We start from the raw sequence: 18,334 nt of genomic DNA on the forward strand, positions 1-18,334 counted from the left end.
GGTCTATTTCTGTTTTGTATATAAGTTCATCGGTATCATTTTTTTTAATCTCTTTCTTAAATATCATAATCTCACATTCTGCTCTTAAGTAATTTTTGAAAACAGTTCTTTTCAGTAAAAATTTAGGATACTTCCTGCTGAGCATTTAGGTCCACTACTGCATTTCTTTCTCAACTGTAGTCAGTTTTCACGCTACCGAGTTCTAACATTCCTTGGCTAATTTCTCTCGTGGTGGTTCTGTCCTCCGCATCTGCTAGAGGATCAGTGTCCCCGGGGAAACACTCCCCCACCCTCACTAGGAGAGCTCTTAGCATCCTCCTTCCGAAGATCAGGATTTTTTTTTTTTTTTTTTACTGTTGCAGATATGTCTTTTATTAGCATAAAAATTTAGCTTATTGTCAACAAAGGTGTTCAACCCTAAAATCCACAGATATCCCAAATCTTAATAACATTGTTAAAATGCAAATTATATTGTTTTCTCTTTGTGGATTCTTAGAAACATCAATTTGGAGGTTTTTTGTTTTTTGTTTTTAATTAAAATAGAGTTGACCGAGGAACAGGAAATCTTAAAGTGCATACTCCCTTTGGGATTTTTTCTGATCCTTCAAAAGCTAGCTTGTGCTTTTCTGCTTAGCAGCTGACTTCCATGTAAAGGCAAAGCTCATACTTTTTATCTAGTTTCCTTCTTGAAATTTCTCACTCCTGCACTGTCTCGGGAAGTCGGGGGCCCCTGGTAATAAAGAGATGGGAACAGCATTTATCGAGCATTTAGGTGAAGCAGGCATGTCACTTGTTCACACTCATCCTCACCAAGACACTGACCATCCCATTTTACAGATGGGAAAATAGAGCCCCAGGGAGCGTAACTGGCCCAGGGTCACGAGGCTCTCGAGAGAGTCAGGAGCTGGGATTTGAACCTCACAGTCTGGTTCTAGAATCCACCCCTCTTGGCCCTAATAATAATAACAACAGCATAAAGCACAGCCACAGCTGCCTGTGTTTCTTACACGCTCCTGCTCCGGGGAGCGGCCCCAAGCACTAAATGACCATATTTAATTTTTACAACGACCCATCGCTTAGCCCCATTGTATGGATCAGGAAACAGGCCAGAGGCGCAGGAGTGGGGAGGAGACTTTGGATGGGGAATTGCTGCCTGGGGAGCAGGCTGGACTGCTGCTCCCATCACCACTCCACCCACCGCGCCTCGCCTCCACAGGTGGATAGCGAGAAGGGAATCTCCCTCCGCTTCCCTCGGTTTATCTGCGTCCGTGAGGACAAGAAGCCGGAGGAGGCCACCACCAGTGCCCAGGTGAGGCCCGCGGTAGAGGGTGGGTGGTTGGCCCAGGGGTGGGCTTGCCCAGCCAGGCCTGCTTTTTGGAGAAGGTGGGCTCTGGCCTGGCTTGGCATGGAAGGGGGTGGGGCAGCCCCAGGGCTTCTGACCCTCCCACAACCCACCCTCTCACTTCAGGTGGCCTGTCTGTACCGGAAGCAAAGTCAGATTCAGAACCAGCAAGGCGCAGAGCCAGACTCTGACCTGGAAGATTTCTACTAGGCCCCCTGCTCTCCCCGGGGGCTGGGGGCGGAGGGGGCCCAGGGGCATCGCCTCAGGTGCTCAGCAATCTGGTGTTGCCGGGTGCGGGTTTTGATAGTCAGGTGTGTGTGTGGGAGGGGATGGTTTCAGCTGGGGTTTGGGGTTCTGTCATTCTTTTCAATAAATAATTGTTGAACACCTGCTCTGTGTCCGTGCTGGGCTCTGGGGGGTACAGCCATAACAGCTCACCCTTTGATAGCGTGTAACAGTGTGTCACAACTGTCGAAACCGGGGCCTTGCAGTAGAACTCTGCAGTGATGGAAATGTGCCACGTCTGCACTGGGCGGTGTGACAGAGCCCAAGGCATGGATGGCTACCTTGCCCCTCCCCCTGAACTATGCAGGAAGAAAGGAAGGGAAGAGAGGAGCAAGAGGAAGGGCAAACATCCCCCTCTGAGCCACTGTGCATGTCTATTCCTGAAGTCAGGTCGTCGCTCGTTTACACACATTCCTGGCTTACCCTAGAGCTCCTGGAGGCCAGATGTCCTCTCCATCTTCACACACACGAAGGCCAGCAGAGGCCAGGCTTAGACTGATCACTCAACGTGCCTGTTGAAACATTGTATGAATTGATGCCCTCTGCTCTAATCCTCATTTTCAAAACTATCCTTCCAGTTCTATTCTGGGGATAAAAGGTCAGAGCCCGACACTGTCTCCGCCTCCATTCTCAAGCCAGATGGGGAGGCAGGAACAACTGGGATCCCTCCCCAACCCGAGTAGGGATTTCTGACCCAGCTGTCACACAGCTCTAAGGGAGCCAAGGTGACCGAGGGAGAGGCCAAGAGAGGCAGGAAGAGTTGGCAAAGGAGTGGTAGAGAAGGAAAGGAGGCTGAGCCGCCACGGGGGACAGGAAGGGGGGGAGCTGTCTTGAGATTGGCGCCTGGTGAGCTCTGCCCTGCCCCCTCCATGCAGTTTCCCATGGGCCCCGCCTGCATCTTCTTGAGAAAAGGCATCGCTGAGAAACAGCGGGTGAGTCAGGGGACAGTGAGGGAGGATGGTGGGCAGGGCAAAGGGAGCTGGGATGCGGGGAAGAGAAGGGACAATAGGGGAGCAGGTGGGGAGAGCATGAACTGAGAAGGTAGAACTCCAGGGAGCATCATGGGGACACGTGGGTCCGTAAGATGGGTGAGGGTGAAATCAGACGTCAGGACCAAAAGGTGGAAGATGAAGGAGAAGAAAAAGAAAAAGGAAAGGGGAACTAGGATGATGTCATCGTTGATGATCATTATCATTCTTTTCTTTGACTCCCATAGTGATGAAGGTGGTGATGATGCTGGAGGTGCTGATAACAATAGATGCCACTTTTTTTTTTTTTTTAAAGAAGATGTTGGGGGTAGGAGTTTATTAATTAATTTATTTATTTTTGGCTGTGTTGGGTCTTCGTTTCCGTGTGAGGGCTTTCTCTAGTTGTGGCAAGCGGGGGCCACTCTTCATCGTGGCACGCGGGCCTCCTCACTATGGTGGCCTCTCTTGTTGCGGAGCACAGGCTCCAGACACGCAGGCTCAGTAGTTGTGGCTCACGGACCTAGTTGCTCCGCGGCATGTGGGATCCTCCCAGACCAGGGCTCGAGCCCGTGTCCCCTGCATTAGCAGGCAGATTCTCAACCACTGCGCCACCAGGGAAGCCCAGATGCCACTTACTAAGTCATCGCTGTGAGCTCAGACTTGTGCAAAGGGCTTTGCATTCCTGATGTCACTTAATCCTCAGAATGACTCATGAGGTTCATATTACTTTCATCCCTATTTTACAGACTGAATACTAAGGCTCTGAGTCATGAAGTCCCTTGCTTTAAGCTTATACAATTAGTAAGTGGCAGAGTCATGTCTGTTGGATTCCAACGGGCATGATTTTTTTTTTTTTTTTTTTTTTATGCGGTACGCGGGGCTCTCACTGTTTTGGCCTCTCCCTTTGCGGAGCACAGGCTCCAGACGCGCAGGCTCAGCGGCCATGGCTCACGGGCTCAGCCGCTCCGCGGCATGTGGGATCCTCCCGGACCGGGGCACGAACCCACGTCCCCTGCATCGGCAGGCGGACTCCCAACCACTGCGCCACCAGGGAAGCCCCAACGGGCATGATTTTAATTGTTAGTTTTTAAGATCATGAGAGAGAGAGAAAGATTAAGAGAGATTTGGGGAGAAGGGGATAGTAAGAAAGAGAAGCTGGGGGAAAATCTCCAAGGATAAAGGGAGAAAAGGGGGTGACAGAGGCCAGGGGTTGATGGAATTTTCCAGGTGGTGTGCCAGGTACCCAAGCCTGACCCTTCAGTTATGTCCAGTGGGTGGTGGCAACAGGAAAGGTTTTAGGAATTGGTCATGCTGGCAGTGATCACCCTGCCTGGGTGCCACTGAACACAGCTCCCGCAGCCAAGGGATTCTAACCATGGAGGCAGGTGGAAAAACAGCCAGTGGGGTATAGTAGAAAGAATTCTGACCTGGCAGCCAGTAGACCTGCATTCAAATCCCAGCTCTCAACGCACCTGAATTTCTGCATGACCTCAAAGGAATGATTTAACATCTCCCCGCTTTGGGAGGGGATCTGCCACTTATGAGCTGTGTGACCTCAGGCAGTTTCCTTAACCTCTCTGTCCCTCGACTTCCTCTTAAATAAGATGGGCATGATATTTGGCTCTACCTCAAAGAAGTTTAAATGAAATGATTGTGGAAGCCTGGCACAGTCAGCAAACTGAATATGTGAGCTGTGATTCTAAGTCTGGCTTTCTTCATCTGGAGAAGAAGGGGATTGGATTCCGTGGCCTCCAGGACCCATTTCGGCACAGCAGGATGGATGTCTATTTGGGAAAGGCAGGAGGAGAGAGACCAAGATTCAAGGATGGGAGAGAGGAAATGAGAAGGGGTGAGGAAAAACAGGAGGAAGAAATAGCCGTGGAATGGGAGTCAGGAGATGGGAGAAAGAAGGTGAGAGGGGTAGACGGGAGCAAGAAGGGAAGAGAAACAGGAAAGGATGAGGATGAGATGTGTTTCAAGAAGTGAATGTGGATCCCTGATTCTCTCTCCAAATCCCCTGCCCCCTGCATTCCTTTCTAGGAAAGACCACTGGGACCAGATGAGATTGAAGGTAAAGCTCTCTCCCCTAAATGCCCCCACTTTGCCATCCACCCACTTACCTACTCTCTGTTCCTTTGTGCATTTCAATATAAACCCCTTGACATGAAAATTTTACATCACACTCTTCCCACTCAACTGTGATTTTGTGGCAGTTTAAGTACTTCCCCAAGTGTTTAGAAACCATCCCCATGCCCAAGTGTCTCAGAGACCCACAAATGATGCCTGAGTTTTAGGGTGAGTCCAAACTTGTTTTTTTCCCTTGGTAGTTTCAAAGTTTCCCATAACTTCACCCAAAAATGTGAAGGACTTCACTGCTGTCGTTTAGTGGTCTCAGGAACTATTCTTTTTGCTAACGCATTTCATACATCACTCCTTTTAAAAATTTTTATAATGTATTCTTTTTTGAGGAGTCTTTAGTCAGTGCCTCATTGATAGTTTCAAGCGATGCTACTCTTCCCCAGTGACTGTTTCAACTTCCCCAAAGTTCTTCTCTCTTAACTTTCAGAGCTCCGGGAAGCATTTCTTGAGTTTGACAAGGACCGAGATGGGTTCATCTCTTGTAAGGATTTGGGGAATCTCATGAGGACAATGGGTTACATGCCCACGGAGATGGAACTGATTGAACTGGGCCAGCAAATCCGCATGAACTGTGAGGCCAGGGGGTGGGAGGAATGACTGGGTTTAGGGGAGGGCTAAGGGTGGAATTGGGAAGGATATATGGAGGTTGAGAGTAGAGTTGGAGATAGGGAGGAGGGAAGAGGGGCTAGAAGTCTGGAAGGAAACAGTTCAGACTCTACTTAGGGAGGCAACATTTGAAGTGGTTAAAAGCGTGACTTTTAGGGATAGATTTGGGTTCAAGTCCCAGTTCTGTTATTAACTAACTGTAGTCATATAAGAAGTGGAGTTAGCCCCCACTCTTGAGTCTCAGTTTCCCCATCCACCCAGTGAAGATGATATCACTCCTTACCTTGTGGGATTGTAGAAAGGAAGGGATAAAGATGTTAATACAGGTAAAGGCTTAGCCTCTAGTAAATGCTTATTAAATGTAAGTTATTACTATCACCACTAAGATTCGTCAGTGGAGGGCAACATTGGAGCTGTATTTGATGCTGGAAACAAACTTGGAGTTGGAGCCTAATGTTGGTGAATAATGTTACAGAAAAGATGGGTTTTTAGATGGAGGCAAGCTGATTTTGTCACGGAAGCTGGGATAAAATTGCTACGGGGTTTGCTTCTGGGCATGTTACTGAGTAAACAATGCTAAATTCAAGGAGGTGATAGTATTCATATCTGGAAGGGATTTAGTGCTCATTTAATTCATACTCTCCCTTCTCCAGATCTGCAGATGAGGGAACCTACATCTGAACCAATTAAGAGATTTTCTCAAGGTTACACCAACAGTCAGTTACTTCCACCCTACGGCACCCCATCCACTCCTGTTCAGATGAGAGGGACAAGAGGGCATGAGTTGGCTAAGAAAGGAAGCTCTTAGAAGGCAGAGCGATCAGAGCAGATCTATTTCTTGAACAGAGTTGAAGGGCATAGTGAGGTAATGGAGGGTTGGGGGTATATGGAATCTCACTAGACCTGCCTCTTCTGTCCTCAGTGGGTGGCCGTGTAGATTTTGACGATTTTGTGGAGCTGATGGCCCCCAAATTGCTTGCAGAAACAGCTGGGATGATTGGTGTCCAGGAGATGCGAGATGCTTTCAAGGAAGTAAGTTTCATAATGTTGGAGGTGGTTGAGGGAGACCCAAGAGGTCTATGATTAGCCATTAACCATGGACAGAACCCACCAAAACCAGTTATTTTTTCTAACTATGGTGGGATTTATAGGGAAGGAAAATAACATATTTCAAGCACCTGCAATGGACAAGATCCTCTACCTATTTCATCTAATTTTGTCCTCACAAGTAACATTAGGAGTAAGTAGTCATGTATCCCAATACTACATATGAGGAAACTGAGGCTCATGGAAATTGCGTACCTTATCCAAGATCCTGCAATCTACAAAACACACGCTAGAACCTCTAATCCTCATGCCTGTGATAGGAAGAGGGAATCCAAGAATTTGAGATCCCAGAAAGAAGCTGCAAGACATCGTCTGGTTGAAACTACTTGTTGTAGGGATGCTTTAAAAAGATGAGATCCAGGGAGGGTAAGGGGCTTGCTGAAATTCACTTAGATTCCTTGATAAAATGCTCTTCTCTCTCAGAGAGCTTTCAACTACGTGAGGCAAAAATAAAGAAGAGTATAGTGTTGGGAAGGGGACACCCTAGAGTCAGGCAAACATGGGTCCAAATCCCAGGAAGATCTCTACCTACTAGCTGTGTGGTTTTCTGTCTCAGCTTCATGTAAAGATCTAAAGCTACATCGTCCAATAGAACTTCCTGTGATCATGAAAATGCTCTGTCCATGGTGGTAGCCGCTGGCCTGAAATGTGGCTTGTGTGACTGAGGAACTGAATTTTTAATTGTATTTAATTTTTAAAAATTTTATTGAAGTATAGTTGATTTACAATGTTGTGTTAATTTCTGCTGTACAGCACAATGATTCAGTTATACATATATAGACATTCCTTTTCCTGTTCTTTTCCATTATGGTTTATCACAGAATATTGAATATTGTTCCCCGTGCTATACAGTAGGACCTTGTTTATCCATCCTTTATATAACAGTTTGCACTTGCTAATCCCAAACTCCCAATCCTTCCCTCCCCCACCCCCTCCCCCTTGGCAACCACAAGTCTGTTCTCTGTGTCTTCGAGTCTGTTTTTGTTTCATAGATATGTTCATTTGTGTCGTATTTTAGATTCCACATATAAGTGATATCATATGATATGTGTCTTTCTCTTTCTGACTTACTTCACTTAGTATGATCATCTCTAGGTCTATCCATGTCGCTGCAAATGGCATTATTTCATTCGTTTTTATGGCTGAGTAATATTCCATTGTATACACATAATTGTATTTAATTTTGATTAGTTTCAATTAAATTAATTTCCATTTGTATTCAATTGAATATAATTTCAATTCATTTGAATCTAAAAATGAATACTCAATGCAATTATCGGAAAACTTTCATTTGGAACAACTTGGGTATGCAGATCTACCTTTTCAACTACATACTTCATGAAACCTACATGCAGGTTTCTGATGTTATTTCTGTTATATTCTGTTATTTCCGATAACATTTAGTGTCTGAATTGAGACGTGCTGTGAGTATAAAATACACGCTGGATTAAGATTTAGTAGCTTAGTTTAAGTATCTTTGGAGGGTAGGTGTGTTAACTAACCATGCTAAGGACATACTAAGTAAGTCCTTAGCATGGTATTATACTAAGTCTTATGAAATCCAGTACACATAAAAAGAATATAACAGCTTTTCAGTGACTGTGAAGCTGGAGAGATCCCAGCCAGGAGAAGGACGCTGGGTAAATAAAATGGTTTGATCTCAGAAAAAAAAAGAATGTAACATAGTTCATTAATAATTTTTAAATTGATTACATGGTTAAATCAATTTTTAAATTGCTTACATTTGAAATTTTTTTAATGATATATTAGATAGATTAAGTAAAATCAATTATAAAAAATTAATTTCACTTGTTCCCTTAAAATTTGTGTATGTGGCGGTAGGAGGCTGTTAGAAAAATTTTAATTACCCATGAGGTTCACATTGTATTTCCTTCGGGCAATGCACTGCTCTAGGGGAAATCACACCCCAGGATTAGAAAGCAGCAGGTACAAACACTGAAAGGCAGGAAGGCATGTCTGAGGAAGAGCAAGAAGCCCGGAGTACTTGGAGAGGCATGAGCCAGAGAGAGTAGCATGAAATAAACAGGAGTTGCTAAAGGCAGGACCCCATCCCATAGCAGTTTGCGAGTCACGGAGCGGTGTCAGGAGTTTCTTCTGAGTGGGATAGGAAGCCACCGGAGGACTTTAAGCCAGGGAGGGACAAGATCTGATTGGTGTTTTAAATGAACACAAATGCCAAGTCCCAACGTGTGGAGGACAGATTATGTAGGACCACAGTGGGAGCTGGAAGACCAAGTAGGAGGCTGTCGCCATAATCAGGCACAAGGTGATCGTGGTTTGAACCAGGTTAGTTAGCATCGATGTAGCTGGAGAAGGGCAGTTGGCTCCCAGATACGTTTGGACATAGAACTTATGTTCTAAGACTTTCTAGTGGATTAGTTAAAGGTGTGCAGCATAGAGAGGGCTAAGCATGGAGCAAGGAACGAGACTCCTTGAACCTGCCTTCAAGGAGCTTTTAGAGGATAACGTGCAAAAGCTCTCAGCTGAGTTTTGTTTGTTTGTTTTGGCCATACCACGTGGCTTGTGGGATTGTAGTTCCCCAACCGGGATTGGACCCAGGGCCACAGCGGTGAAATTTACAATGATTTACAATGTCGTGTTAGTTTCAGGTATACAGTAAAGTGATTCAGTTTTATATATATATAAATGTATAGATTCTTGTTTTAATATATAAATGTACATATTCTTTTTTTTTTCATTCCCTTCCATTATAGGTCATTACAAGATACTGAGTATAGTTCCCTGTGCTATACAGTAGGTCCTTGTTGGTTATCTTTAGCTGAGTTCTTGACTCACAGTAAGTGATTAATAAACAGTGCTATTATTATTATTATTGTGGTCATTGTTGCTAATATTATCCCCTGTGCTCCAATTCAGTTTGATGCCAATGGAGACGGGGAGATCACCCTGGGAGAGCTGCAGCAGGCCATGCAGAGGCTCCTGGGAGACAAGCTCACTCCCCAGGAGATCTCCGAGGTTGTCCAGGAAGCCGACATTAACGGAGACGGCACCGTCGACTTTGAAGGTAATGTTGTATAGGGGTAGCCACCTCCATCTCCCCAGTGTGATTTTTTTGCAAGTTGGCCATTCCTTCTCACTCTTCCCCCAGTTTGAGGTTGGAGGAGGCGGGTTAGATTTTGGAGGTGTTTGTTTCATCCCTTTCTGCCCATGTCATTTCCAAGAGCTCAGTGCCTCTCACCTCTCCTTGTTTCTGTCTTGGCCACTCCTTGGAACACCCTGTCCAGAAGCCCATTCCTACTCCACCTCTCCCATCCCTTCTTTGTTCCCTGGATGCCTTTATCATAGGAAAAAAATGTCCCATCAGAAGGAGATTAGCCTCTGGGATGCTGGGGTCAGATTCATGGGTTTCAAATTCAGGATCACCTCTTACTAACTATGTGTCCTTATCCTAGTCGCTTCCTCTCTTTTAGTGTCAGTTTTCACATCCGCAAAATGGGAGTAAAGATGCTACCTTTCTCCCCAGTTTTAGAGAAAAACTAAAAGAAATCATGCACTAAGGACCCCTTGCTGTCATTGCTCATGTCCTGTCTGTAAAACCCTTTCCTCTTTCCTCTGGCTAAGTCTTAGTTATGCCCCTGGTTGGGGCCCCATCTTTCTTTCCAGGCTCGGGATCCCTCGGTGCTCCGGTAACACCCACGCACGCCTCTGCAGTGATACTGGCACGTGACATCACAATAGCTTCCAATCATTGATTGCCTGTTTCCTTCTGAGACCACAGACTAAATCTTTCATCATTATACCCCAATTCCTAGCAGAGAGCTCAGCACATGTGTTTTGAGTGATTGGATAAATGAGAAATATTGGAGTCTTGAGCGGATGGGGGGGGATCATTTTTGTGGGAGACATCAATAGGGCACGTCAAGTTCCCATCGTGACATTCTCTGGTTCAAATTCTTAGTCTGATATTCAAGTGCATCCATGATGCTGCCCCAGTTACCCACCCACCCAGCCTCTATCTTCTACAACCACTCTCTGAATTTTTATGCTCTGGTGTACACTTGGTACTGCTCTGTGTTCTCCAACTTCTGTTCCTTTCTCCCTGATGTTCCTTCCACTTACCACACCTTTCCCATGTTATCGATGCATTTTCAAATCCTATCCATCTCTCAGGAGTTCATGCCAGTGCAACCTCTGCTAAGATGCTTCCCTTCATCCTTATGTGGTGTAGTAGTCCCAGCTGTGAAGACTTACAGGGATTTTTCTCTTCCTCTCCAAAGGAAGTTATGACTGCAGACCTTGAGTTACATTTGGCTCCTGGGTTGTGAATTTCTGTGGGGCAGAGGGAGTTTCTCTAACCCATCTCTGCTGTGAAATTCCCAGCATAGAAACTTAGTAGACGTTTGTTGCATGGCTGCGACGTAGCAAATGTTTGCTGGATGCCTGCTGGATCTAGCCAGGCTCAGGTGCAGAGTAGGCATCAATGAAAATCTGGGAGAGGTACAATGGTTTCAGGAAATAGTTCCTCAGGCCAGTCACAGGCAAGGGAAGGACAGAGGGGCCTCGAGACCTGGGTGGGACCAATAAGTCCACCTGACTTTGAGTCCTAGCAAAGTCATGGGTTCATTCCAGGGTTCTCCATTCACCATCCACGTGATCTCAGCCATGTTGGTCAACCTCACCAGCCTCAGTTTGCTTACCTGTGAAACGGTACTTACCCCTCCAAGATCGGTTGAAAAGTTGAAATCAGAGACTCATAATGACAATTTATTGAACACCGACTGTGTCTTCTAAGCATTTTATTGTTTAACCATCTTAAAAATCATAGAAGGTAAATAGCAATCCTATGATTCCCATTTTGTAGATGAAGAAATCAAGGCATAGAGGGGTCAGGTTATTAATTTCCCAAAGATCACCAGTGGTTCCTGACACATAGTAAAGGCTGGAAAAAATAAGGGCAGGTACTCTTACAAATAGGTACCTCACTGAGCGGGGAGGGATAAATCAGGAGCTTGGGATTAACATACACACACACTACTATATATAAAAGAGATAAACAACAAGGACCTACTGCGTAGCACAGGGAACTCTACTCAGTGTTCTGTAGTAATCTAAAGGGAAAACAATCTGAGAAAGAATGAATATATCTATATGTATAAATGAATCACTTTGCTGTACACCTGAAACTAACACAACATTGTAAATCAACTATACTCCAATAAAAAAATTATTTTAAAAAGCAAATGAAGAAAAAAAAAAAAACCAACAAAGGGGTGCCTCACCAGAAATTTTGGTTTTGCAGAGTTTGTGAAGATGATGTCTCGTTGAGGAGGTTCTGGAATCCCACGTCACTCTCCACCTGGTCAACGTGGATCAAGCCCTAGCGGAGGACCACATCCCCATGGGCCCTCAAAGGAGAGAGGGTGGGAGACTGGCATTGCAGCGCTATGGATTGAGGTTAGACTAGAAACGATAGCTTTGGCTATCGTAGGGGTTAGATGGGGTAGGAGTTACATCTCTGCAACTGGTTTAAGACGGAAGAGTCTGCGTGTGGAAATGTGAACAGAACAGTCTAGTTGCCACTCCCCAAATTCCAAAGACTAATGACATCTTTGGACTTCACGTCATCCTAAATCCCTATAACCTGCCAGAGTCTCTTCCCGCAGTTCCTCTGGGTTAAAGTCGTCTTTTCCCCTGTTAGACTCAAAGAGTTCAGCACAGAGTCTACCATTCCCCCTTCTTGCTTCAACTGCTTCAAATCTCCTCAGTTTCTTTCTCTCAGTAGAAGGAGGCATGTCAATCATGAGGCTAGAAACAGCGTTCCTGATAAGACTGGGCATGGAACTGGTTAATTAAAGAGGCATCCAAGTGAGATTACCGCCCCACCCCCACCCCTCCTTGTTTTCTTGGAAGCACAGTCTGTTTTTATCTCTCTAGCCTCCTACTTCCTTCTCCTTGTGTCAGATACTCAGGCCACTGAATTAAATCACAAATCTGGATTATCAAGGTTTAGAGCAAGCTGATCCCCCAGGGAATTAATCCCCCTCGAAATGACATCATGCAGAGAGAGAGGATGGGTTCTTCCAAATCCTCGGCTCAGCCGGTCCCGCAAAGCCATTCCTGGGAGCCCCCTGCCTCTGCGTGGCTCTGCCCTGGGCTGCTCAGGGAGGTTCCCTCTGTTAGATTCCATCCCTCACCTCCTGACCCTGATCTGTGCTGGGAAACTGGAAAGATATATTCCTCCTTACTTCTGCCTGCTAGCAGGACACTTCAGTAACTCAAAGGTCCTCCAAATAAAGAGTTCATTTGACACCTTCCTCCGAGTTTTTCTCAATTTTGAAGTCCATTAAGTAGACGTAGAGAATGGGTCACCTGGTTCAATAGCCTCCTTTTCTAAAATTTTAATTTAAATTTAAACAAGTGGAACCAGGGCTTCCCCGGTGGTGCAGTGGTTAAGAATCCACCTGCCAATGCAGGGGACACCGGTTCGAGCCCTGGTCTGGGAAGATCCCACATGCCACGCAGCAACTGAGCCCTTGCGCCACAACTACTGAACCTGCGCTCTAGATCCCGCGAGCCACAACTACTGAGCCCGCGTGCCACAACTACTGAAGCCCGCACACCTAGAGCCCGTGCTCTGCAACAAGAGAAGCCACCGCAATGAGAAGCCCGCGCACTGCAACAAAGACCCAATGCAGCCAAAAATAAATAAATTTATTAAAAAAAAAAAAAAGCAGGGGTTGCATTCTTTACTTTGTTCAAAACAGTGATATGGAATTAACCATCTCTCGGCCCTGATTGTGTCTGTATATGTACTTTTGGCAGAATTTTGCCCCCATTTATATGTCTTAAGCATGTTTGGGGACTTTTTTTTAATTCTTTTTTTTATGGCCGCACCAGGCGGATTGTGGGATCTTACTTCCCCGACCAGGGATTGAACCCATGTCCCCTGCAGTGGAACCGCAGAGTCCTAACCACTGGACCACCAAGGAGTTCCCTGGGGACCTGTTTTCCAGCATTTAAAAAAAATGTCAGGGCTTCCCTGGTGGTGGAGTGTTTGAGAGTCCGCCTGCCGATGCAGGGGACACAGGTTCGTGCCCCGGTCCGGGAAGATCCCACATGCCGCGGAGCAACTAAGCCCTTGCACCACAGCTACTGAGCCTGCGCTCTAGAGCCTATGAGCCACAACTACTGAGTCCACGTGCCACAACTACCGAAGCCCATGCGCCTAGAGCCCACGCGCCGCAATAAGAGAAGCCACGACAATGAGAAGCCCGCGCACCACAACTACAGAGTAGCCCCCACTCACCACAACTAGAGAAAGCCCTCACACAGCAACGAAGACCCAACACAGCCAAAAATAAATAAAAATAAATAAATTGAAAAAATAAAATAAAATAAATGTATTGAAGTGAGCACATTTGAAGAAAAATGTTGAGTACAGAATATTTCTGGTGGCATGCAGATGTGGCAAGGATGGAGGGGTGACACTTAGAAGTTTAGGAAACACAACTCTTGACCTTTCTGTTCTTCTGTATGAGGACAGGGGCTTGTTCTTTTACACCATGTATCCTCAGAACCTAGAATAGTGACTTACTCATAGCAGATGTTCAAGAAATAACTGACAGAATAAAATAAGTTTGGGAAACACCATGTGAAATAGAGTTAAACAAGTTTTTTTAATGAGGGATTCGTCAGAAGGGTCCATATGCAATTGAGGATTGTATTAACAGGAATGGTATAGAGTATATTGAGATATTCTTTTTTTTTTTCCCCACTACTCAATAGTGCTAGAGACTAATGGTCCCTGAAACACATCTTAAGAAATGCGGTTCTAGCCCAAATTCTTCATTTTGTGGAGAAGGAAATGAAGACCCATATGAGATAAGGAATGATTTAAAGTTAATACCTTTTTTTGGAGCAGAACCAGAAGGAGGACTTGGACTTTTCATCTGCTAGTTCAGGATTACAGCTTCCCTCCTTGCCTTCCCCTTGCCGCGTTTCCCCCTTCCTCCCTCCCTCCCTCAAAGATATAATGATGGAGTACTATGTGTAAGATACTCTGATAGGTTGTGTGCACGCATACATGTGCACGCACATGTGTGCATGTATGTACACGCCTGTCTTCCTGCATGTGTGTGCATGTGTGTTAGCTCATGTTACAAAGATGGTGAGGCAAAGCTTCCATGTACTACCCAAACCCAGCATCCTTTTCTTTCTGAGCTATTAGCTAGAATCCATTTTTCAGCCTCTCTTTTAGTCAGGTGGGGCCATGGACTAAATTATGATTCATAGAATGTGGGTGAAAATGATGTTATCATTTCCTGGCTCATAAAACACACAAGTCCCAAGCAGCCCTCCATACTCCTTTGTTCCTCTGTCTGCCAACTGGGTATAGAATAGTGGTTCCCAATGGAGAAGGGGCAATTATGACCCCCCCCAGAGGATATTAGACAATTAGACAATGTTTGGAGACAGTTTTGGTTGTTGCGAGAGGTAGAGGGAGGAACTGATAGCTGTGCTACTGATATCTACTGGGTAAAGGGCAGGGATGTTACTAAACATCTTACCATGCACAAAACAGGAGTTCAGAGCAAAGAGTCATCCCAAATGTCAACAGCGCCAACGTTGAGAGACTCTGATAAAGAGGACCCTGCCGAGAATGCTGAGGCCCTAGGGGATGGTGGAGCCACGAAACGGAAGGATCCTGTGTCTCTGAATCACAACAAAAGAGGCGGCCCACCGAACACCCACGCTGAAGTTTAGACAAGTTCAACGTGAACCTCTATTGAGTTAATCCACTGACGTTTGGGAATTGTTTGTTACAGCAGTTAGTCCGTTACTAATACAGATGGGCAAGACACGGTCTCTCTCTTCAAGATCTATAACCTAGTAGCCCCATTGTTGCTCTGGATCAGATCCTTACCCTGATTAGAGGCCATGATAGGGGTGAGAGATGGGTTGGAGAGAGTAGAAACGGCAGACCTCCATGTTTGAGACTCACCCATGGGTTGGTGCAATTAGGGATCCTTAAGTAACATTGAATCTTCCACCTCTGGATCTCTTCTGGGTCTCAGAACTGTTTGGTAAAGTTTAAACCAGTTAATATCTAGAAAGTGCTTAGAAGGGTATCTGGAGCATGACTGCTACTCAACCAAAGTTAGCTATCATCGTCATCAGTGATTTTCCTCAACCAGGAACACTGCTGAGTATACGGGATGCTGGTGGTAGCAGGGAGGGCAGGCAAGTACCCCCTGTACATAGAATTAAGTTTATCCTTGGGAGTTGTTAGTAAAAATCAACACATAATAGATACTATTAGCCATCTGTAAAGTAATCCAGCAGATGGTCTAATCTTCTTAACTGGGTTAAAATCTTCCATAATCGAAGCCCTGCTGACCTCTCTATTCTCACTCCCAGATTAACATTTTCTTGACCTTACAAAGAGTTCTCTGTCTTTAGAGTTTTTCTCATGCCCTTCATCCTCTCCACAATGACTCTCCTCCCTGCTACTCATTCATTAAGACTTGGTTCAGCCCGGATGAATACTCTTCCTCATCCTTATAATACTCTGATCCAATCTTTATAAATGTACTTACCAATTTTTAAAATAATATTATCTGTTTATGTGTCTATCACTTCCATTCACTGTGAGCTCTCTGAGTGGAGGGCATGAGTTTTATTTATTGCTATGATTCTGGCCCGTAGCACAGAGCCTGGCATGGAGGAATCACTCAGTAAATGTGTATTGAATAAATGAGTCTGTAAGTATGTGCACGGGGGACTTGGGGATACCAAGTTTCAGCGCAGGAACGGGGGTAGGGTCTCAGGAAGGCAGGACCCAAATGAGACAATAACTAGAAAAGCTGACACTCAAGTACACTGTCTGAATAAACTGTGCGTTCTTAACCTTCTAGGGATTTGTCAGTTCTTTTGAGAACCCGACCCTTCTTTCTAGGAAAATGCTTGTATGCTCTTGTGGTAGAGACTGCTGTGTGTTTACGAAAACCAGCTTTGTTTTCCTCCCAAACCCACTGCTAAACTACATTTCCCAGACTCCCTTGCAGTTAAGGATCCTGTGAGTCCTGGCCAAAAAATTCTTCTCCGAGACCCTCCAGGCTCTCTTGATCCTTGTCTGTCAGCTAAAAGCAAGAAATCCACAGGGTACTCTGATGCCCTAGGGGATGGTGGAGCCCTGGGATGGAAGGAGTTTGGATCCCTGCTGACCAGTTGTACACTCACTGGACTTTGTAGGAACAAGAAATAAATCATTATCGCGTTAAGCAGCTGATAATTTGGAGTGTGTCTGTTACAATACATTTCCTCGCTATGCTGATAATTACACATCTTTTTTTTTTTTTTTTTTTTTTTTTTTTTGCGGTACGTGGGCCTCTCACTGTTGTGGCCTCTCCCGTTGCGGAGCACAGGCTCCGGACACGCAGGCTCAGTGGCCATGGCTCACGGGCCCAGCCGCTCTGCAGCATGTGGGATCTTCCCGGACTGGGGCACGAACCGGTGTCCCCTGCATCCGCAGGCGGACTCTCAACCACTGCGCCACCAGGGAAGCCCACACATCTTTTTTTTTACAGATCCAGGGTTTCATGGACTCTAGTGCTTGCCAAGTGGCTCCAAACTAGGAATCTCTGGAATATCGAATGTGATCATTGAAGAGACTTCATGGGATCAAAGTGCACGAATATGGGAATGTTTCTTGAACCTTATCCAAGGGAGAAAATTGTGTCAGGCAGAAAAAGACTCTAATATGGAGGAAGTTTCACCAAAGCTTGAGTGAACTATATATAATCGAGGTCTCTCTTTGTTCTGCCTCCACGCTTACCATGCAATCTTTGAGTGGTTAATTTAGATTCCTAAGTACATTGTGTGTAGCCTCACACCCCCCAGAATGGATCTTATTTTTTTAAAAGAGCAGAAAATAACAAGTTGGCAAGGATGTGGAAAATTTGGAACGCTAATGCACTGCTGGTGGGAATGTAAAATGGTACAGCTGCTATGGAAAATAGTATGGTAGTTCCTCAAAAAATTAAAAATAGCATTACCACATGACACAGCAATTCTGAGTGTATACTCAAAAGAGCTGAAAGCAGGTTCTCAAAGAGATACTTGTAACACCCGTGTTCATAACAGCATTGTTCACGATAGTCAAATGGTGGAAAGAATCCAAGTGTCCTTCAATGAGTGAATGGATAAACAAAATGTGGTGTATATATCCATATACAAAGCAATACCAACCATCTTTAAAAGGAAGGGAAATTCTGACACATTCTACAACATGGATAAATCCTGTTGACGTTATGCTGAGTGAAACAAGCCAATCACAAAAAGACAAGTACTGTCTGATTCCACTTGTATGAGGTACCTAGAGCAGTCAAATTTATAGAGTCAGAAAATATAATGGTGGTTCCAAGGACAAGAGGGAGGGTGGGGTGGGGGTTGTATAATGGGTAGAGAGCTTTAATTTTGCAAAATGAAGAGTGGTGGAGATATTGGCTGCACAACAATATGAATGTACTTAACACTACTGCACTGTACACTTAAAAAATAGTTAAGATGGTATGTTTTATGTTCTACCACAATTTAAAAAAATGAGTATAAAGGGAGTGTCCAAGTAGGGGGGTCTGAAGTTTCAGTCCATTGGAATTACAGAGTCCCCTTTTTTAAATTAAAATATTTGCATTCCCCCTACCCCGTGCTGAGTCTATGAAAGATGCTTATGTCTGTTATTTTATTTAATCTTCAAAAGAGCCCCATTAGGTAAATGCCATTATTCCTCTTTCAAGGTTGAGAACTGAATTCAGAGAGGTTACATTGCATGACCAAGGTCACACAGAGAAAAAGTGGCAGATCCATGGTCCAAACCCCACGTCTGTCTGAGATTTCTACTAAGGTA

The 18,334-nt window shown here is 45.1% G+C and overlaps 2 protein-coding genes across 3 annotated transcripts in view; both read left to right on the forward strand.

The window, feature by feature from the left end:
* LIG1 (DNA ligase 1) overlaps positions 1 to 1,672 on the forward strand; it is a 41,726-nt gene extending 40,054 nt beyond the window's left edge. Inside the window, exons 27-28 of the mRNA XM_082677478.1 lie at positions 1,217 to 1,309; positions 1,469 to 1,672. Coding sequence (XP_082533604.1) covers positions 1,217 to 1,309; positions 1,469 to 1,552 — 177 coding nt within the window. The 3' untranslated portion in view covers positions 1,553 to 1,672. The remainder of the gene's footprint in view (positions 1 to 1,216; positions 1,310 to 1,468) is intronic.
* A 765-nt stretch (positions 1,673 to 2,437) lies between these two features.
* CABP5 (calcium binding protein 5) lies at positions 2,438 to 11,805 on the forward strand. Of its 2 annotated transcripts, XM_082677741.1 has the most exons (6): positions 2,438 to 2,559; positions 4,636 to 4,666; positions 5,162 to 5,305; positions 6,263 to 6,372; positions 9,346 to 9,493; positions 11,729 to 11,805. In XM_082677741.1, exons 1-6 carry the CDS (start codon positions 2,497 to 2,499, stop codon positions 11,752 to 11,754), a joined length of 522 nt encoding a protein of 173 aa, XP_082533867.1. In that variant the 5' UTR covers positions 2,438 to 2,496; the 3' UTR covers positions 11,755 to 11,805. The 2 variants fall into 2 exon arrangements, with proteins under 2 accessions (XP_082533867.1, XP_082533868.1); XM_082677742.1 differs by lacking the exon at positions 4,636 to 4,666 and having other exon boundaries at positions 2,447 to 2,587.
* Positions 11,806 to 18,334: the final 6,529 nt, after the last annotated feature.

This window comes from Grampus griseus (genome assembly GCF_964374135.1).
Source record: "Grampus griseus genome assembly, chromosome: 19".
NCBI lineage: Eukaryota > Metazoa > Chordata > Mammalia > Artiodactyla > Delphinidae > Grampus > Grampus griseus.